Below are 18,479 nucleotides of genomic sequence, written 5' to 3'. Positions count from 1 at the left end.
ACGTAACTTCAGTGTCCGCTTTTTCAATAAAGAACATCTTGCATTTGGCTCGAAGGCCAACAGTAAATCTCATGTGAATGAGTAGAGAACCAAGGACGCTAGGGCACCAAGTGTCACTTGGAACTTGTGACGAGCAGCCAAACCCTCATAAACGGAGAACGAAGCCGAAGAAAATGCACTCGTAGAAGACAGTACCAATGAAGGGGTTGACGTAATCTGCGCGGAAACTTTTGTTGTAGTAGTTGCACTGTCTGAACTTGATGAAAATGAAGAAGCTGCAATACTCCCCAAGAAAGCGTTTGAGGATGCTTTAGAAAGATGAGTGGTTGAAGTTATTACGCCTCCATTGGAGGAACCAGGCCGCTCGACCTGCGATGAATCCGATGAAGCTAAATCAGACTGAGTTCCTGTTTCACTACTTTTTATGATGTTTGTCGTTAGGGAAGGTGTCGTGACAATGCTCTTGTCCAGCGAACTTGCCGTGCTTTTTGTAATTGAGGAAGTAACTTTCCAAGTGGCCGCAGTGCTTTCGCTGAAGCTAGAAGTCGCCTTGGAAACCCCGCCAGAACTTAATAATTTAGAATCCGTAAACTTCGAGGCGGAAATGCTCGAGCTAGAGGTCTGGAATTCCATAGTGGTAGTTCCGGTTTGCATTGTTGGTCTTGTCGAAGATGTGCTAGCCGGGTGAGAAGGCGGAGATGAGTCCGAAGGCTTCACGAATGAGACTGTCTCAAAGCACGCAGTTCCTAGACATGGAGAGGAGCCTGATAATGAAGACGTTGGTGACGTCGACTTCAGAGTAGTTGAGGTCAAGACAAGGCTAGATGGTCTGGATGTTGAAACTGAATATGACAATTCGGTAAACGGGACGGTACCAAATGAAATAGACTGACTGCCTCGGGCCGAAGATGGGAAGCCTGGAGTTGATATTGTGCTTGAATAGTGCCCCGTTGAAGGCGGTGCTGAGGTACGGTTGGCAAAGGTTGTGATCGGGGTGGAAGTTGTCGACTCACTGGGGGACGTACTCGACTCACTGGGAGACGTGCTCGACTCACTGGAAGGTGTACTCGATACACTGGAAGGTGTACTCGATACACTGGAAGGTGTACTCGATACACTGGAAGACGTACTCGATGCACTGGAAGGTGTACTCGACTCACTGGGAGATGTACTCGATGCACTGGAAGGTGTACTCGACTCACTGGGAGATGTACTCGACTCACTGGGAGATGATGTGACAATTGACACAATTGAGGAAGTCGAGGGCGATATGAGTTCTAGCTTGGAGCATCGGTTACTAACACAAGATGTTACAGTCAATGTGCTTGTTGTTGGCTTTGAAAAATCAGAAGACGTGGACGCTATTATTGACTCAGATGAATCACTGCGGGAGGAGCTAAAAGATTGTGTAGAGGATGTTCCTGGAGTATCAACGTGTATCGTTATAACTGTGGCCCCGGAGCTCACTGAACCGGTTGTGGTTGTAGCGTAGGCACTTTTCCAAGTTGTAGTAGTAGTTGTGGTCGTGGTTAAAATAGCAGAAGTCGAAAGTGCATCCACTACCGCACTTCCGGTGAAAACGCCATCTTTAATGACAAAAGCTGGAGATTGATGCACTGCTGTTGTATAAACTAAGCTTGACAAAGTGTTGGTGCATGTGTAATCAAAATAGATACTGTGGTAAACAGTTGAAGCCGAAGCATCGAGATATTGAAGATTGTTCACCCAAATACGTTTTCCAGAGTCAATTTTGTCAAATGAAATTGAAAGCGTCGCACCATTACAAACGTAATCCCCTGAAAACGATTGGTAACTTTCAGGAAAGAACCAGTCGTTGAAGTCACTTGATAATTGAACCTGAGCGTCAGAACAGTCGAAGCTACTGGGCTGCGTTCCCGGGCTGTAGTCTATAACCTGAGTGCCACCGAGAATGTACCCGTCAGGGCAGGAGAGGCCCAGATAATAGGATTCCATGCTGCCATACGTGGTCGTGCGCCCCTCATAGTAGTAGCTGTCAAAGTCTGGGGCTCGCGCAAAATTTGCGACAGCGCTCAGCTTCTCACTAAGCTCCACTAACTGCTCTCCACTCTTAAAGTATTTAGAGTTTTCAAGCTCAAATTCGTAAGAAGAACCCCCGTTGCTGAATACGGCACCAATAGAAAGGTTTCCCCGCAAGGAGGTGAATGAGGAAAATGTTCTGACAGCATCGCATCTCAAAACAGATGACCCGTACTTGTATGCTGCTTGTTGCGAAGCATAGCATTTAAAGGCGTCGGATCCATCGGCCATTGTAATGTACTGATAATCAGCGTCATTACTGAACTTGACGCGATAAACATGAGGAAGGTCTAGCAGAAAGTAGTCGCTTTCTGAAATTTGGTTGACATCCTCAATCGTAAATTCGAACGACAACTCCCACATTTTGTGAGGGAAAGACTGAGAACTGATGGAATCAATTGAGAGCCCTTCAAAACTAACGGATTTTATTTGAGTGGCTAATGTATGGCCCAAGAAAAATGAGGTGGCTAAGACCAAGGCGAGCATTCTGCAAAGCATTTTGGCCAAGTGATCAGTGCTTTACTTCGTTGAAGGACAACAATGACTTGCAAGGAAATGCTATATCACAATCGGAGCCTTTATACCTAGTGAGAGAATGGTTTAGGACCTGTTGAGGATCGGTGGCCTAGGCTCCTCTTGCTAGGCATTCCAAAACCTTTCCTGCGTTTTGTGCACTCGTCGCAGTCTGTAACTCCTCAACCAAACTAATTTTGTGTGTTTAACCGCTAGAAATCACGGCCCAACCTCACACTGGTCCTTGAATTGAGCCTCTACTTCGTTGACAGTCAACTCAAACCCAAGATCGCTCTCTCGAAACAAACAAGTGAGATCCATATTGTGTGACTTACGTAGGCCATTAGTGTCCAAAAAGAGCAAGAGCCCAATTTCCCGACCTCGAGAGGCCCTGGCGGCTTCAGCGCATTTAGCAGTATGCGTTGCAAGTGCGACTATATCTTCGAAGACCCTTTCCCGTTTGAGCAGTCAATGACTTGTAGCTGTGCGTACGAGGCATCTGTGATATTATTTGTGACAAACTTTCCGACGTGAGTCGCAATAAACGCGATCCGCAAAAAATAAAAGCCCTGTAGGGGGCTCGAACCCCTAACCTTATGATTAAGAGTCATACGCGCTACCGATTGCGCCAACAAGGCTCTTCTCGTATTTTGTTGAAAATATGGTGTTACTATTGATAAATAAAATACATGTGACGCTTCTTTAATCCAATATGAGCTAATGAGCTTGTTTACTGTCCTTTTAGTGGATGAGTGTTCTTGTTTAAAAGCCTCAAATGAGGCCAGAGCGCTTTCCTTTCGAGGTTTACTTAAACGCATGAGCAACGCTGTATTTCAATTCGCCTTGAATTCGCGCTATCTACCCGTATCGCGGGGTCCATATGTGGCTATTACAATATCGCCTCGCTAACTGGCAGTTCCCGAGCCCAAACAATCTACATCTGTAAAAAAGCTTAGCAGTCCCAGCCTATCTTTTCGGCTGAACTGCTTGCTAAGGTTTGAGACATGGCATAAGTAACTGAAGATCCGGATCTAATTAGGCTCTTCTTATACTTCTCTGGGTCACTTCTGATCAATCATCCGTCACACAAGCTCCCTCCCATGCAAAAACAACCTGTTTTTATCGTGAATTTGTTGATTGCTCGCCTTTGTTCCTCCCCCTTCTTTGACAGGTTGCCCACTGTACGCTTGCTGATCAAATAAGAGCATTACTGGGAAAAGTGGGACATTTCATCTGAAGTTTTGCCCCGTTATTGAATGGGTGTGTTCTTAGCCAGCTATTTTGGTATCTTTCAGGTCAAGGGTCTCTTTGTTGCAGATAACTGGGAATTGTACTTTTGAGCGAAAGTAACTATCCACATTTTGGCAGGATATTTATGAAAAGCAAAACCTCATATTCTGCAACATGAATCAACGTATGTCGAACAATATAAAATTTTCCTTCGCTATCGTGATTACTTGATGGACGGTATCGAATGCAGAAACTCGAGAAATGCTCGCATTCCTTGTGTCAAAGGCAGGCTTTCGCAGGATTGAAAAAAACGACAATGGGCGGACACGTCGAGGTACATGCGAAGTGGCTGATTTGCAATAAGCGCTGAATGAACTAGTTTTTTGCAAATACATCGACAATGGCTAAGACTTGTCCCTGTCTATTTATTTTTGACAAGCTTACAACTGTTAATTGCATCCCTTTCTCACGAATATGTACTGTTGAAGTTGATTCTAGTTGCCCGAGTATCTCCTTGAACCATGCGCTGTTATGATCTTTAAGTTTGAGGTTGTAAGTTGATATTTTACAGAACCCTATTCGTTTTATCATTTCGATGGAGCCGGCTGCTCGAACTATTTTTTATAAAGGTCCAGCCCAGCTTCAGCGATAATATGTGAAAAGGGAAAGAATACAACTAAAACCTCTGAAATAATGGATAGGCCAAAAACGCGCTTTGTTGAGCTAAATAAACAAGTTAATACCTGTCTATAGGTGCTACTCTTTTTCCTCAAACTCATCGATCGTTCCTGTTATACAAAATTTATAAATTATTTAAGTTTAGGGGCACTTTATAGAGGCTACTCGATAGCCCTTCAGCCAAATTTTCAACACCTAACTCTTATACACCATCTCTGACTCCTACGGATCTAATGTACCATTTCCTTGTAGCTTGCCTGATTTTCTTGCCCCATATGAACATTGGAACTGCAAGCATTGTGATTCCAAAATTAATAACAGCAAGCGCGATGTACGTATTTTCAGTGCCCGATGCATCCAACCAGTAGGAACAGACAAACGTGAAAATACACGAAATTGTGTTGTTGATGATGGCAGTACACACCATGCCTTCCAAAATCATGTCAGGATAGCAATCCATCAAATAAGCCATCGCAATATCACCTGAACAGCCCCAACTAAAGCCAATAAAGCCAAGACCAACGTATATTACTTGCCAAGGAAGCTGGCGAGCAGCGCCTATGCCGAACATCAGCAAACCAGCTGGACCAATAATTGCAGTGGCGAATGAGAAGTATAGCCTGTACTCTGCTTCTAGGATACCGTGATTTCTGCGAGCCATCCATAAAACGAAGTAATCACTGACTATGCCTGCATAAATGCACCCAATGATTGCACCGATGAGTGTGGGGACATTCATAATTGCAACACCATAGTCGCTGTAGTTCCAGGGCGCCTCGGGGAAATAAGTGTCTTCAGTGGTCAAGTAAAATGTAAGAAAGACATCCTGAATACCCCAGAAAAGGCCGGAAAGCCACACAGGGGGAAATAGAAACATTCTCATGTTTATTCCAAGGTAATTGAAATACTGTTTGACACCCCAGCCGCGAAGATTGGTGGATTTGGTAATTATGGCGACCCTTTTATAATAGGGCTTCAACTTTTCTTCTGACCCATCAATCAGTTTGAAGTCTTCGATTGAAGCGTTGAAACTAGGTTCGACCTCGGTTGTTTTTTCCGTCTTTTGATTTGGAACGTTTTTGGGATCATGCTTGAAACCATATTCATCGCAGTTGTCCTGTGAAGCCAACAGGGGCTGTGCACTGCATTGAGAATCGTAGTTACCGCCGGATCTCAGGTGGGCCTTCCTTGATACCGGCGTCACATACCTGTTCCGGTCAAAGTATGTTTCCTCACAACCGAACACAATTATGATAAGGAGCGCACCCGAAATTATGGCAGCAATCCAGCCAACCCAGCGAAAACTGGTTAGAGCTGAAATATAGCCTGCGATCAAAGGGCCAAGAAAGGTACCTGCACTGGTGGCCAAAATGTAAACGGTAAGCACAGATCCTAGCTGATGCTGGAAAAAAATATCACTCAGCGACAACTGGACTTGCGCTTCTGCACAAGACTCGCTAATGCCGACAAAAAGCTGAGACCAAATTGTGTCGCTAGTTCTCCTGGCAAACCCAAACCAAATTGCTCCTGCTAGCCCCAAAGCTGTACATATAATGTAAGTGATTTTGCGACCGTAGAGATTAGCGAGAGGAGCTAAAAATAATGTACTCCAACCAATCCCAAGAAACAGTACGCCGGCTCCTGTATTCATTGAATCATACGAGATTCCATAAAACTCATTTAAAGAATCCTGTGCAGCACCTGCATCATTACTAGTTGCAGCCGTGAAAGCAGTTATGAAAGACATTAGTGCAAAGTGAAGGAATTTTCTGGCCTTGGACCAGTTGAGCGGGTCATTTGGCGACTCCGACGGCTGCGGAATTAGCACCACATCTTCTGTAGTCTTGCGAAGGCTTGACTCATAGATCACTCCATTCTCGAGGCTGCTGGAGGAGTAAATGTTGAACGTACCAGGGAGATAGTCTGGGTGGTGAATGTTGGTGTATTTATCCATCTTTATGGGACAGGTTCTCACCAGCCGCTAAAAGCAAGAAAATTCACGAGATGGGTTATGCCAACAAACCGCTACCGCGTCAATCTGGAAAACTGGTGGAAATTCCTGTTCAGTGTCCAAACTACCAACGCAATAAAAGAATCCTTCCTGTCTTCAACTGGTCGTCCCTTGGACTTGCCGATTTTTGTCTTCAAGACCATAATCAAAATTTTACGCAATATCTTTTTTTTCAAAATTATAGCCAAGATATGACATCTTTTATTGTCCGAGACTTTTACGTAATGTTATTAGCATACGCCAAGAGCTTTAAGTGCTTAAATAGAAATGAAGATAAATCCAGATTTGATTAGAATGCGTTGTGTATGCGCTAGGATTTCCTACCCTTAAGTTCAAGCGCTCCGGAGTTTATCAAATATCAATGTATATTGTAACTTAAACTCACGTAATGCCACCAAAATATTAATCTCGAGTTGCGAAAAGTAAACACTAACACCTAGCCACTTATTTAAAACGTAAGACCTCTTCACCATATCCCCGGTTGAGACTCACACCCAGGACAGTTATGCAAAATTTCATGAATGAATACGTCACAGTCGATGCAAAAATCCTGATGGCAATCAGCGCACCTATATCTGGAGCTTGTTAAGAGCTCTTGTGTCTTCTGATTCTTCAGACGCGGGAACCGCTTCTGACAACTATAGCAGGTGTCAGTGGGAAAAGTCTCTGCAACATCGACCTCCTGAAATGTTTTTAGGGGCATCAAATGGTGATAAGATCTGGCAAGATGAGTGGAGAGAATGAGCATCAAATCACAGCAAGGACAGACAGTGGGTAGTGAACATACTTTGCTTTTACAGTTGGGACAGAAGTACCCTCCATACATGAGTTTAGAGTGGCATGTGCAGAAGGAAGGCATATCTTCATAGACTCTTGTTGGAAAGCCCATCTTAACTAAAGTGAACCCTTTGTTAATTTTGTTCACTGGGAGAGGCGTCACGGCCTCGGCGAATAAGTCTTTGAAATGGACTTCGTTGAGGATAACCCCATAGAACGAGTTGTCGCCGTAGTTCGTCTGTTTGCAAAGTTCCTTGCAAATGGCTACCTGAGCAGAAAGTCCAATGACTCGCACGCGGATGCGTTCTTGGACTAAAGATGCAATTGTTTGATGTATATCTCCTGGGTCCGTACTGGAAAGAGCCCCAAAGATTATTAGAACCTCGCGTGTACAGTGCGCAGGCACATGCAACAGAAGCCCTCTCGCCATTTCGAGCGCATTTTGAAGAGAGCTGTTGCCTTTTGGTTCTTGCTTCCGGATCGCCTTAAGTGCATCGATGTGGTCTTGAGGATTTCCACTAACCTGACTCACCAACTGTGCCAGATCGTTTCTCATACAGACTATCCCTATTTGAGAGATAGGATTCTGGTCAAAGAACTCATGAACAAAATTGATTGCGTACTGAATGGTCATTGCGTATCGATTGGGCCTTAAATCTTTCTCCATCATCGCATCGCTGCAATCAAGCACCAAAACCATAGTTCGTATAATACCCCTTTGAAAAGGTGTCAAGTTCTTATTGCTAGCTCTTTTTTTCCTTGCTTCGATGATGCTCGACACCAAAGCCGCCATATTACCTTCATCGTCAACCTTAACTAAATCCCAACTTCTCTGGATGTCTTCCTCCCAAGCGTAACCTCCGTTCGCGCCTTGAAGGTTCTTGTTTGCTAGCTTCTTCTTCTTTCTCCCATTGGATGGCCCAGAGTCTGCTTCATCTTCGCTGAACAGATTCTCATCATCCTCACTCATAGAATGGCCATCCTCGTTGTAGTCTTCTTCAATCCTGACATGCTTCTTGCCTTTGGATGTCCGCCCCCTAACTTGCTTCTTGGGCCGATTCAAGGACTCATCTTCAGAATCTGACTCAACAATAGGAGCCATTCGCTGCTGCTCGGCGTGGAAGCTTGATCAGTGCGAACGTGCTTTGAAAGTCCATCCAAATTAAAATTGACATTTTTCAAGTGCAATAGATGTTGATCATATGACAGAGAATATCAATGATAATAAGCTAAAAACTGAACCTTTTACATAACTAATCTACCAACCGATTTGGCCGCTCTATGTCATCTCTTTGAAAGTGGCCTCTGCTAGGCGGATACTCACCGTCGGCGTCCCAAAAGGTTGGTTCGTCAGTCATGGTAAAGACCAACAGACCGCCATTGCTTCCAAAAAGCTCCTCGTGAGTGAACCAATTACGGTTGATGAGTTTTCCATTCAACTCAACACTTGAAATGTAGAGATTACGAGTAAAAGAACTGTGTGCTTTGTCATAATCGTATTCACTGTCAGCATCTTCTGCGTACAAATTGTGGGCTTGTATCAAAGCTTTACCATTCCCCTCAAGTTGGATCTCTAGCTCAGTAATCTTGGGGCTGGTTATCAGGTAAATGTCAGTTCCGGCAATTGGATAGAACCCGACAAGCCCAAACCATAGCCAAGCTTGCATGGCCCCTGCATCGGAGTTTCCAGGGAGGCCCTTAGGACCGAGAAGGAACTTATGGTCGATAAGGTAACCAAGGGTTTCGGATGTTCTATACTGAGCATTGATGAAGTTGAACAGGTAAGGTGTTAAGAAGCTAGGCTCATTACCGATGTCCGCGATTCCATCTCCATACAGGTCGAACATGTCGTCAAGGCGACGCATAAACAGCTCATCTGGACCAATGAATTCTTTAAGAGATTGAATGTCGTGCGGTACAGCCCAGCCGTATTCTATAGGCTTTCCTTCATATTCATCGTCACGCCAGTAACACCCGAAGCAAGACAGAGGATTGTACTTTTTCTCGATAAAATTGCCATTAGAATCTTTGGGCTGGATAAAACCGCTGTAGTCGTATTCAGGCGTGGTCGCCTCAAAATTCCATATATTCTGCCAGTTGGAAGATCTCTTCAAGTATTGCTTCGCTAATTCAAAGTAACCGAGTCCTTCTGCAACTACTGATAAGGCAAAATCATTGTAAGCGTATTCCATTGTTCTGGTTACTGACCGAGAAAATCTTCTAGTGATATATCCTAGTTCCAGCCAGTCATTAAGGGCACCTCTACCATACTTGTTTGTAGAGTCTGGGGCGGCCTTGTCCAAAATATATTCTGGGCTTTTATCAGCATTTGATCGCATAGCGCTGAACCCGTCCTGCCAATCAACACCTTCTCCCACTCCCTTTACAAATGCATCTGCTAGAACGATATCCGCGTTACTGCCGCCCTGGGTCCTGCCGCTCCGACTAGCAGATCGGCCGTCCGGCATATAGCCTTCTTTTCTCCAAATTTCTATCAAGCTGCGTGTCATATCGGCGCTTCTTTTCGTGTTTAAGATGTTCAGCAACGGATGAAGACATCTGAAAGTGTCCCAGAGTGTAAACCAATCATCATAATAAGGCTCGTTTGTGGGCCATGGCGCTTCGCGTCCTGATTTGTCTGACGGCATGAGGTGAGAACCATAAAGGGCATTATACATTTTCTCCACGATAATGGGATCTTCTTTTGATTCATCAATGTTGACTTTAGAAAACACCTCATTATCCCAGGCTTCTGCCGTACTTCTGACACTCCAGTGAAGATCGAACATGTTTTCTTCCGGGTAGTTCAGTGCAAGGTTTTGTCTTGCCACATTAATGCCATCCGTTTCGCTAAAGCTGACCCCGACATGTGAATAAAGAACCTTAGTGCCCTTCTCGAACTCAAAGAGCATACCCATATTTGAGTTTAGGCTTTTAGCCAAATTTAATCTGAGACGGTTGTAGGCTTTGGAACCATGGAAAGCGCGAACTCTTTTTGCAGGCTTGTCAAACACACCATAAAAGCTGACGCTCCAAGTGCCTGGGTCACTCCACCCGCCCGAGAAATAAGCTTTGCCTCTGTAGGACTTGTACGATTTGTCCACTTTGATGTAGCCCCCTTCGAAATTCTGCGTCCACCACGGTCTCTTTACCGAGTGCAAGTGCTGCGTGACATTGACCATCACTATAGGTGACATATGATGCTGCTGATGCTTAGTAGGGAACGTGTACTTATAAAGCCCGGAGCGGCTGTTGGAAGAAAACTCAATCGTGACACGGTTGGAGAGACTGACCCTGTAGTAGCCTATGTGGCCGGCGTCCGGCTTAGACCGTGGGAAGGCGATCTGTCTACTAGTGTCCACATCACTGGCACTGCTGGCCATTAGCGGAAGCTGAGAAACGACCCCGTACGTTGGCGACCCGCCGGTTCCAGACTCGTGGAGCATCGAAATGCCGCAGACATCGCCCGTAGAGTGGTAGCCAGAGTACGCGTCCGTGGAGTGCGGATGCAGAACGTCAACTCCCATCTTACACATCCCAAACGGTACAGTTGTTCCAGGAAACATGTGGCCGCCGCCTTCTGTGCCGTAAAACACGTCGACGTAATTGAGAAACGGGAATTCCTCGAAGAGCCCGTCAGACAGCCCGAACAGAGCCCTCCCGGTGGCACCAGGGCTGCTCTCAAAGCCAGATGACCGCACCTCTGTTCTCTCGACCTGCTCCTCGAACTCTTCATCTAGTTGTGCCTCGACCATCTCCGTGTAAAGGTCATCATCTCTCACTGGAACTGCAATCGCCAGTAAAAAGAATTTGCTCAGCGCAAGGAAGCTCAATAATACATTCATTTCCAGCAACTTGTTTTTCAATGTTCCTTGAGCACTGCTTAGGCTTCAGACAAGCCTGGCCTTTGTGTTCGAGCATTTTTGTGTGCCTTGCATTTACCCGCCCATGTATGATTACATAACTCAATATAGATGCAGGACAAGCTTCCATGCATTAATTCATATATTTCGCACAAGAAGAACGCAAAACCCAACAATGAGGAACTGAGTACTTAAAACCCTCATTTGGTGCACAGTTCCGGCTAATTCACGATAGTAATGTTAACTGCATTAAAGGTGCGGATCATCAAACGAATTATATGTTTTCGGTCGAGAGATTTACTCTCATATATAGTTAAGTTTTTCTAACCATGCTTACAGTTTCCCGCAAGCTGGATGAAAAGAACGGCTGATGAGCTGAAGAAGAGTGGTAAGATGAAGTATTTAAGAAACAGAAATGAAAGGGTCTTATGATGAGCTGACTTGACCATTGTCCACGGATAAAACCAGCAAGAAGAACATTCTAAGCTTCTTGTAGTCGGCAGCTGAGAAGAAGTTTTCGTTACAATGTCAGCGTCGCTTACGGAATCTGAAAACAGCAAGAAGCAGATCACTGAGAAAACGAATGCGGTGTGTACAGAAGAGGATGCGGATGTTGCTTTGCAGTATCTGAAGAGGGCGCACGCGGAAAACGTCGCGTTGAGTGACGAGTCCAGCGCGGTTGACGTAGCCGAGAAGATGGCCAAGAACTACTACGGAAGCCATGAACTAGAGCCGAAGCTGCTGCGCAAGGTGGACTTCTTCATTCTACCATTCCTGTGCTGCACGTATTTGCTGATGTTTCTGGACAAGGCGCTGCTGAACTACGCGGCGTCCATGGGCATCAAACAGCACTTGAAGGGAGACGAGTTCTCGAACCTGGGAACGATCTTCTCGGCGGCGTACATCTTTGCCGAGCCATTTGTGACCTTCTGTATTCAGCGGTATCCAATCTCGAAGGTAATGGGCGTGTTTATCACTCTTTGGGGCGCGGTCTTAGCTTGCCACAGCGCCTGCAAATCCTATGCATCGCTTATGATTGTCAGGACGCTGCTCGGGCTTTTCGAGTCCAGTAGCGCTGTTGGGTGCATAGCAATTAGTGGCATGTATTACACGAAGTCAGAGCAGTCCGCGCGGATTGGATTCTGGGCCACGCAAGCAGGAACAGGTTACATTGTTGGCGGACTCATCTCTTTTGGATTCCTCCATTATCACGGGACTGATTTCACGTCATGGCAGATCATGTTTCTCGTGGTAGGCTTAGTGACAGTGCTCTTTGGTGTTATCACGTTTTTGTACCTGCCAGACAACGTCACCAACGCCTGGTTCCTGGATGAGAAGGAAAAGATTGAAGTCTTGCAACATATTCGAGCTAACCAGACAGGGCTGGAGAACAAAAAGTTCAAAAAACACCAGTTGAAGGAACTTTTCTTCCATGACAAACTCACTTACCCCATGCTGCTCCTCACTGCTTGCTCTCAAATCTCGACAGGTGCGATTGGAACATTCTCCGTAACCATAACGCAAACTTTTGGATTTGATAAGTATGAGACTGCTCTATTGCAACTGCCTATTGGGGCCATCACGGCGCTTATCATTTTGATCACCACACAGATGCTCTCTCTATGGGGCCACTACACGCTGGTCACCTTTTCAATGTACATCCCTGCCATTATCGGGTGCATTGTGATGATATGTCTCCCTCTTTCTCACAAGATTGGCAACCTATTTGCACTGTATCTGCTATACAGTGGCTCTTGTGTGATCACCAATATCTACATCTGGAACAGCTGCAACACATCAGGTTATTCTAAGCGTGTTTTCCGTAACGCCATAACCATGGTGGTTTACAACGTTTCGTGCATTGTTGCCCCTCAAATGTTTAGAACGTCTTCCGCCCCGCGGTATATTCCTGCAAAGATTGCACTGCTGGTAACGCAGTGTGTATGTGTCCCTCTGCAGTTGTACATCGGTTATCTTTGCAAAAAAGAGAACAAAAAAAGAGACCGTGAACAAGAAGGACAAGTTACTTCCAGTTATCAGTTTTTGGATCTCACTGACATTGAGAACAGAAGTTTCAGGTATGTTTATTAGAAGACTATTCACTCATGCTTATAGGTATACGTACATAATAATTAATTATTCTGACGTCGGGTTTTTCATTTGAAAATAATCAGAAATTCAAGCGATGAGCTTCGAACTTTGAAGAAATAAAAAACACCTTAACAACTGCAAACAAGTATTCAATACCCAAGCAACATGCCGTTAGGAGATGACTTAGATGATGGACTAGACTACCAAGTCGACAGCTCAGAGGGTGAAAACTTCGGCGATGTCGTCGAGGAACAACCAAACCATAGCGCGAGCGATTCGGAAAACGCAAAGCGGCCTCATTCAGCTGGCGAAGAGGACGAGACAGCAAAGCAGCCGCAGAGCAAGCGTCAGAAGAAGCTAGCAAAATCAAAAGTACATCAAAAAAAGTTGGAAAAACTGGAGGCTGACCGGGAGCAGAAGAAACAACTTCCTAGAAGCTCGTCAGAACGTATCGCCGAGCACCTTGGGACTCTAATTAGGGAAAAGAACCCCGATTTAAGTGCCTTAGAGCTCGAAGAGCTGTATTTCAAGAAAACCGACTTCATTTCGACTGAGAGGTACGATAAGGAACGCAGCCTGCATAATATTTTGGATTTTGTGAACAACTTTTCCAAGTCTCCTCGGGCGATCGTACTCTCCACGTCTAACCTTAGGGTTGCTGATGTATTCAGAGGCCTAGGAGGCTCCAAAAATGCTGTGAAGCTGTTTTCAAAGAATAAGCTGAAAGAAGATTTAGCGAGGGTTGACCAACTTCTTAAAGCACCTAGCTCTAAAGACCGTCAAGCAAAAAACAAAGGAAAGAAGAAAGGAGATGCGATGGTGAAGTTCTTTACTGCAACTCCCGGGAGGATGCTTAAGATCGTGCAGGAGACGGATGCGTTCTTTCTGGGTAAGGACAAACTGGACATCTTCGTGGATGCCAGCTATCTAGACCCTAAAATGAACACTATTTTCACAAGCGATGATTGTACAGCCCTCCTCAAAGTCCTCAAAGAGTTTCTAGGCAAGAAGAGCTCTGTTAAAATTCTTCTGTTTTAAGTTGTTTGTAACATATACTAAACTGTATCTATAGATGAGCATCATCATCACCCTGCGGGCGCCAGGCCCTGCCGGTCTGATATTTTCAACCAAATGGTCTTTTCATAGATAGCTTTCTTCCAAGTACGGATGGTTTTCTGGACAAAAGAGAAGTGGCGCTACTGGTTTTTCTTTTCAGCTTCAGCTGGTTCACGACCTCTGCTGGCCTGTCATAATCATCCATTTTTTTGACAGGAGAAGAGGACTGCCTGCGAGATGCCAACGAGCTATCATCGGTAAAGCTCGAAGAGTGACTCCGAGTGTCATCAGCTATAATTTCCAGGTTGTCTTTATCTGAGTTTAGGGCGGGGCTTTTCGGCAGAACCCTTGGCTTATTTAGCCTGAAAACTTGGTTGACGGGCTTTAGGTAGATGGAAACAATAGTGCCAATGCTGAGCTCTAATTCTTCAATAACATGTGGATCCAAACGGGAGTTAAGAGTGATTAGAGGTAAGTTCCCGTCAACCACCTCTCTAACCGCGTCCATGGTTAGAATATTTCCTCCAGACTTTTGTGTACAGGACAATAATCTCCAATACATGAACGCACGGTCTCTTAAATCAGGATTATCTAACTTTTCAGTTGATGATTTCAAAATGTTGATGCACAGCTTCTCCGTCGCTGGCGTAGGATGCCTGGTGAAAAGTTTAACTGTTGAACTTAGTATTGTAAACTGAACCTCCAGTGATTCCTCAAGAAAGTTGTTGCTGAATCCTTCAAATAATTCAAAATAGTTTGGAAGTTGAGACGAGTACTGGGTGATGATCCAAATCATTGAGCTACGTGATTCCGGCTCCTGGACGGAGTCTGTAAAACGCACAAGCTTATATAAACAAAGCTTTGACTTTTCGGGGTATCTTCTTAAGACGTTTTTGAACACAGAGATAATTTCTTGCACAATATACTCAACTTCAAAGTCGAGGAGATCCAGTAAGAGATTGATGCACTCGTCGACGGAGTTTTTGAGCTTTACAGCCAGGTTTCCAACGGCACGGATGGCTTTGCGAGACATCTGAATATCAATATCAGTCGCATATTCCTTAAGTTCTTGAAAAATCTGAGCCAAGTTATCTTCCTTGGCAAGCAGGTACAGAATCTCGAGCTTGGTGTCTTTGATGTAGATAGGGTCATTGAACTCAACAAAAAAGTATGGAACGTCAACTTTTAGCAAAGGTTTCTCTCTACCAAGTAACAACAGAATGACATTACGGAGCACTAAAAACTGCAACTCCGGTGGTTTATTCAAAAGACTTATAACAGAACTGGAAAGTTGCTTCACAATGCTTTCACTCAAGCGGTCAACGTAGTTCGTTAAAAAGACGATAAGCTTAAGAGCATTCAAAACCACAGACGTGTTAGCATGCTGAAGCTGAGGTAGCGCTTTGTCTATCATAAAATGCGCGTCATCGTGAGTTTGCGGCACGTAGTTGGCTGTGAGAGCGTCCAAAACCCGCCCATTATCCCATTCGTTGAGCCTCGGTAGCAACTCCAGCATAGAGAGGCACAAGTCGCGACCAAGGCCCATAGTTCTTGTCTCACTGCTGCTCTCCTCCTCTTGATAGAGCACGAACAAAGCGTGAGCCCGCACTGAAGGCTTTTCCTTTGCGCTTTGAAGCACCTTGCCTACAATGCCCATGAGCAATTGTGAGCGCTCAGAATCCAGTTGCGCGAGCCTTAACAATGCGTAGAGTGCTGCCTTCTTTAAGGCCTCAGGCTCTGAGTGTTGATGCAATACGGCACTCGCGCATTTGGAGGCCTCTTCGAGATAGGCGGGAAGGGGCACCGAAGACAGCGTACGCAAGGCAAGGATCTGCACTGCTTCGGTGCCGGAATTGAAATCTTCCAAAACCATAGACAACGCTGTTGCAAAGTGCCCGGACTTCGTCGGAGCCATCGCAACTAAGTAGTGGTGGCAAATACGCTTGACTTCTAAATCGTCTTCGACCTGCCAGAAGCGGAGGACATCAGGGAAAAGCAAGGCCATTTCGCCGAAGTTACCCATGGAAAGGTTGGCTATGATCTTCCTTAGAGCATCTTTTCGCTTCGTTGCCGAGGCTCGATGCTTCTTTATGTTGGTTTGCTGCAATTCCGCTCGAATCTCATACGCTTTGCATTTCGAGAACAGCCGCAGTTCGGACATCCTGGTCTTCGTTCTGGCGTTCCGGTAGCTTGTAGTTGTGATTGACTGCTATTCACTGAGACTTCGAATCAAGATCAACTCAGAGGCCGTCTGTCGCGACTCTGTTGAATATTACGTCCATTCTCCTACTTATGCGTCACTAGTACTAGTCCAACCGAGCAGGGATACTAGCTGGTTGTTATTCTCTTGTTGAGGTTCGTCGATTTTGAAGCGTTTGATGTCGATGTTGTTTTTTGAGACGCTTTCGCTTTCTGTTCGATGCAGGAGTTGAGCCTCTCATCGTTGTCCTTCCAATCATCAAAATCAATAAGGGCTTGCATACATCCCCATTCTGTTATTTTGCGGGTTAGCCAGTCAAGGTTTACAGGCTTTGTCAAATAATCGTTACATCCTGCTAAGAGGGCTTCCGTTTTGTCAGTTTGAGAGTTGGACGCGGTAAGCGCCACAATAATGACAGGCGCTTTGCACGTAAGGCCCTTCAGTTCCGCGTGCTTCCCAAGAGGGTCTCCAGTACCAATTCCATTCTGTTTCTCCAACTTTCGAATCTCTTTCGCGGCGTCAATACCGGAAAGTAGCGGCATTTCCAGATCCATGAGGATGAGGTGCATACCCCCTTCCTTCCATCGATCGACAGCCTCCACACCGTTTTTTGCCACCTTGTAGTGTATTTTGTGCTTTCGCAGAAAGGACGACAGGATAGCTTGATTAATCATATTATCCTCCACGACCAAAACGCTAATCTTAGGAAACACTTTGTCCCTTGTTATAGACTCGGTAGTAACTGACTCCATCGCGCTCAATATAAAGGGAGAGCCCTCACGTTGTACTATAGGGTCCCGAGGCGGTACCAGCCCAATCTCCTCCTCGACCAGCGGCGCAGACGTCATCAATACCGGCGATACTCGCTGTGTGGGTGATATAGCGGCGCCAGGCGAGACCTCTTCTAAAGCCGGCGGCGATGAAGCGCTAGGAGTTGCAACATTGGGAGAAGGTAGATTTACGTCGCCTTCAAAACCACGAGGCAGTAAAAGGATCGCTTGCTTGGGGCAGTCTATATTTTCCTCGTCGTTTGTGTGGCTCAGTTTGCGAAGCTGCTCCTCGTCAACCACCAGCTTGTAGTCGGTAAGGTCCTCTACCATTGGCGCACCGTCCATAGTTTCATCGAACAGAGGTATGTCAGGATTGTTTGAAAAAACTACCAGCGCGTCGTTAGCAGTTTGCGCTGCCACGCCACCAAAGAGGTTCTTACAAACATTGAACACAAGCTCATCGGGCTCCAGCAGTGACTGGTGAGGAATACTGTCAGGATCCACTTCGCCTACCGCGGGGGTTGCAGTGCGCGACAGTCTTCTTGCAGACCCCAGTCGTACGGGTGACAGCGCGCACCCGTCCATACCACCCCCAAGCTCCTTATTTCCCGCTCCCACGCTTAGGCGCAACTGTGCCAGCGGCGTCGAGCTCTGTGTGCTGCACTGCAGTTTGTTGTATGAGGGATGCGCCGGGTGCGGAGAGTACGATGGAGGCGTACCCAAGGTTGCGGCATGTGGACTGCACGTTCGTGAGGTGCGCCGTATATATGGTGGCGCGTGGCTGAGATCTATCGGCGCAGCGTTACTGGCCATGTTTGGCACCGGCTGCAGCAGCAGATCTTTCAAGTCGCCCGCGCTGGTGGCTCCGAACCCACACTCGCACCAGCACCCTATTGCGATCCCAAAACTATCGTTTTCTTGAGCCCAGCGCGTGTCACGAAACCTCCTGAAGATCCGGTCTTTCAAGTCGTCTATTGTGTCTTCTCGCTCGAACTCGATTGCAGTAGCCTGGTTTATAGTATCTGGAGGGAGTTTCTGCGAGTCCAGCCGCACCCACACTTTGAGACGAATCTCTTTATGGGGAACCTGAACTGCCAAGCCCGATGGGCTTGGAACCGGGCTCCGAAAACCCACTTTCTGTGCCATTATCTCCAGTTTTATTGTGTTGATTTGTTCTATGCAGGGTATAACGCCTAGATGTGTTCTGGATTAAAAATTGTATATATCGTCGG

At 45.9% G+C, this 18,479-nt stretch overlaps 8 protein-coding genes and 1 non-coding gene across 9 annotated transcripts; 2 read left to right on the top strand and 7 right to left on the bottom strand.

Moving 5' to 3' along the window:
* Positions 1-69: 69 nt before the first annotated feature.
* SAG1 (Sag1p) lies at positions 70-2,556 on the bottom strand (the record flags this gene model as incomplete). Its single annotated transcript, XM_002551867.1, has 1 exon — positions 70-2,556. One exon carries the CDS (start codon positions 2,554-2,556, stop codon positions 70-72), a length of 2,487 nt encoding a protein of 828 aa, XP_002551913.1.
* A 580-nt stretch (positions 2,557-3,136) lies between these two features.
* On the bottom strand, positions 3,137-3,209 carry KLTH0B02838r. The gene has a single exon. It is a non-coding gene; the product is annotated as a tRNA-Lys (tRNA).
* Positions 3,210-4,681: 1,472 nt separating this feature from the next.
* On the bottom strand, positions 4,682-6,433 carry HOL1 (Hol1p; the record flags this gene model as incomplete). The annotated part of the gene is made up of 1 exon (XM_002551866.1): positions 4,682-6,433. The coding sequence occupies one exon, from the start codon at positions 6,431-6,433 to the stop codon at positions 4,682-4,684; it is 1,752 nt and encodes a 583-aa protein (XP_002551912.1).
* A 523-nt stretch (positions 6,434-6,956) lies between these two features.
* On the bottom strand, positions 6,957-8,369 carry SSL1 (TFIIH/NER complex subunit SSL1; the record flags this gene model as incomplete). The annotated part of the gene is made up of 1 exon (XM_002551865.1): positions 6,957-8,369. One exon carries the CDS (start codon positions 8,367-8,369, stop codon positions 6,957-6,959), a length of 1,413 nt encoding a protein of 470 aa, XP_002551911.1.
* Positions 8,370-8,520: 151 nt separating this feature from the next.
* On the bottom strand, positions 8,521-11,112 carry KLTH0B02772g (KLTH0B02772p; the record flags this gene model as incomplete). The annotated part of the gene is made up of 1 exon (XM_002551864.1): positions 8,521-11,112. The coding sequence occupies one exon, from the start codon at positions 11,110-11,112 to the stop codon at positions 8,521-8,523; it is 2,592 nt and encodes an 863-aa protein (XP_002551910.1).
* A 543-nt stretch (positions 11,113-11,655) lies between these two features.
* THI73 (Thi73p) lies at positions 11,656-13,221 on the top strand (the record flags this gene model as incomplete). The annotated part of the gene is made up of 1 exon (XM_002551863.1): positions 11,656-13,221. One exon carries the CDS (start codon positions 11,656-11,658, stop codon positions 13,219-13,221), a length of 1,566 nt encoding a protein of 521 aa, XP_002551909.1.
* Positions 13,222-13,386: 165 nt separating this feature from the next.
* On the top strand, positions 13,387-14,259 carry CMS1 (Cms1p; the record flags this gene model as incomplete). Its single annotated transcript, XM_002551862.1, has 1 exon — positions 13,387-14,259. The coding sequence occupies one exon, from the start codon at positions 13,387-13,389 to the stop codon at positions 14,257-14,259; it is 873 nt and encodes a 290-aa protein (XP_002551908.1).
* An 85-nt stretch (positions 14,260-14,344) lies between these two features.
* On the bottom strand, positions 14,345-16,438 carry APL1 (Apl1p; the record flags this gene model as incomplete). Its single annotated transcript, XM_002551861.1, has 1 exon — positions 14,345-16,438. One exon carries the CDS (start codon positions 16,436-16,438, stop codon positions 14,345-14,347), a length of 2,094 nt encoding a protein of 697 aa, XP_002551907.1.
* A 167-nt stretch (positions 16,439-16,605) lies between these two features.
* SSK1 (mitogen-activated protein kinase kinase kinase SSK1) lies at positions 16,606-18,393 on the bottom strand (the record flags this gene model as incomplete). The annotated part of the gene is made up of 1 exon (XM_002551860.1): positions 16,606-18,393. One exon carries the CDS (start codon positions 18,391-18,393, stop codon positions 16,606-16,608), a length of 1,788 nt encoding a protein of 595 aa, XP_002551906.1.
* Positions 18,394-18,479: the final 86 nt, after the last annotated feature.

Source organism: Lachancea thermotolerans (genome assembly GCF_000142805.1).
Source record: "Lachancea thermotolerans CBS 6340 chromosome B complete sequence".
NCBI lineage: Eukaryota > Fungi > Ascomycota > Saccharomycetes > Saccharomycetales > Saccharomycetaceae > Lachancea > Lachancea thermotolerans.
This window is presented reverse-complemented; position numbering and strand designations above follow the sequence as displayed.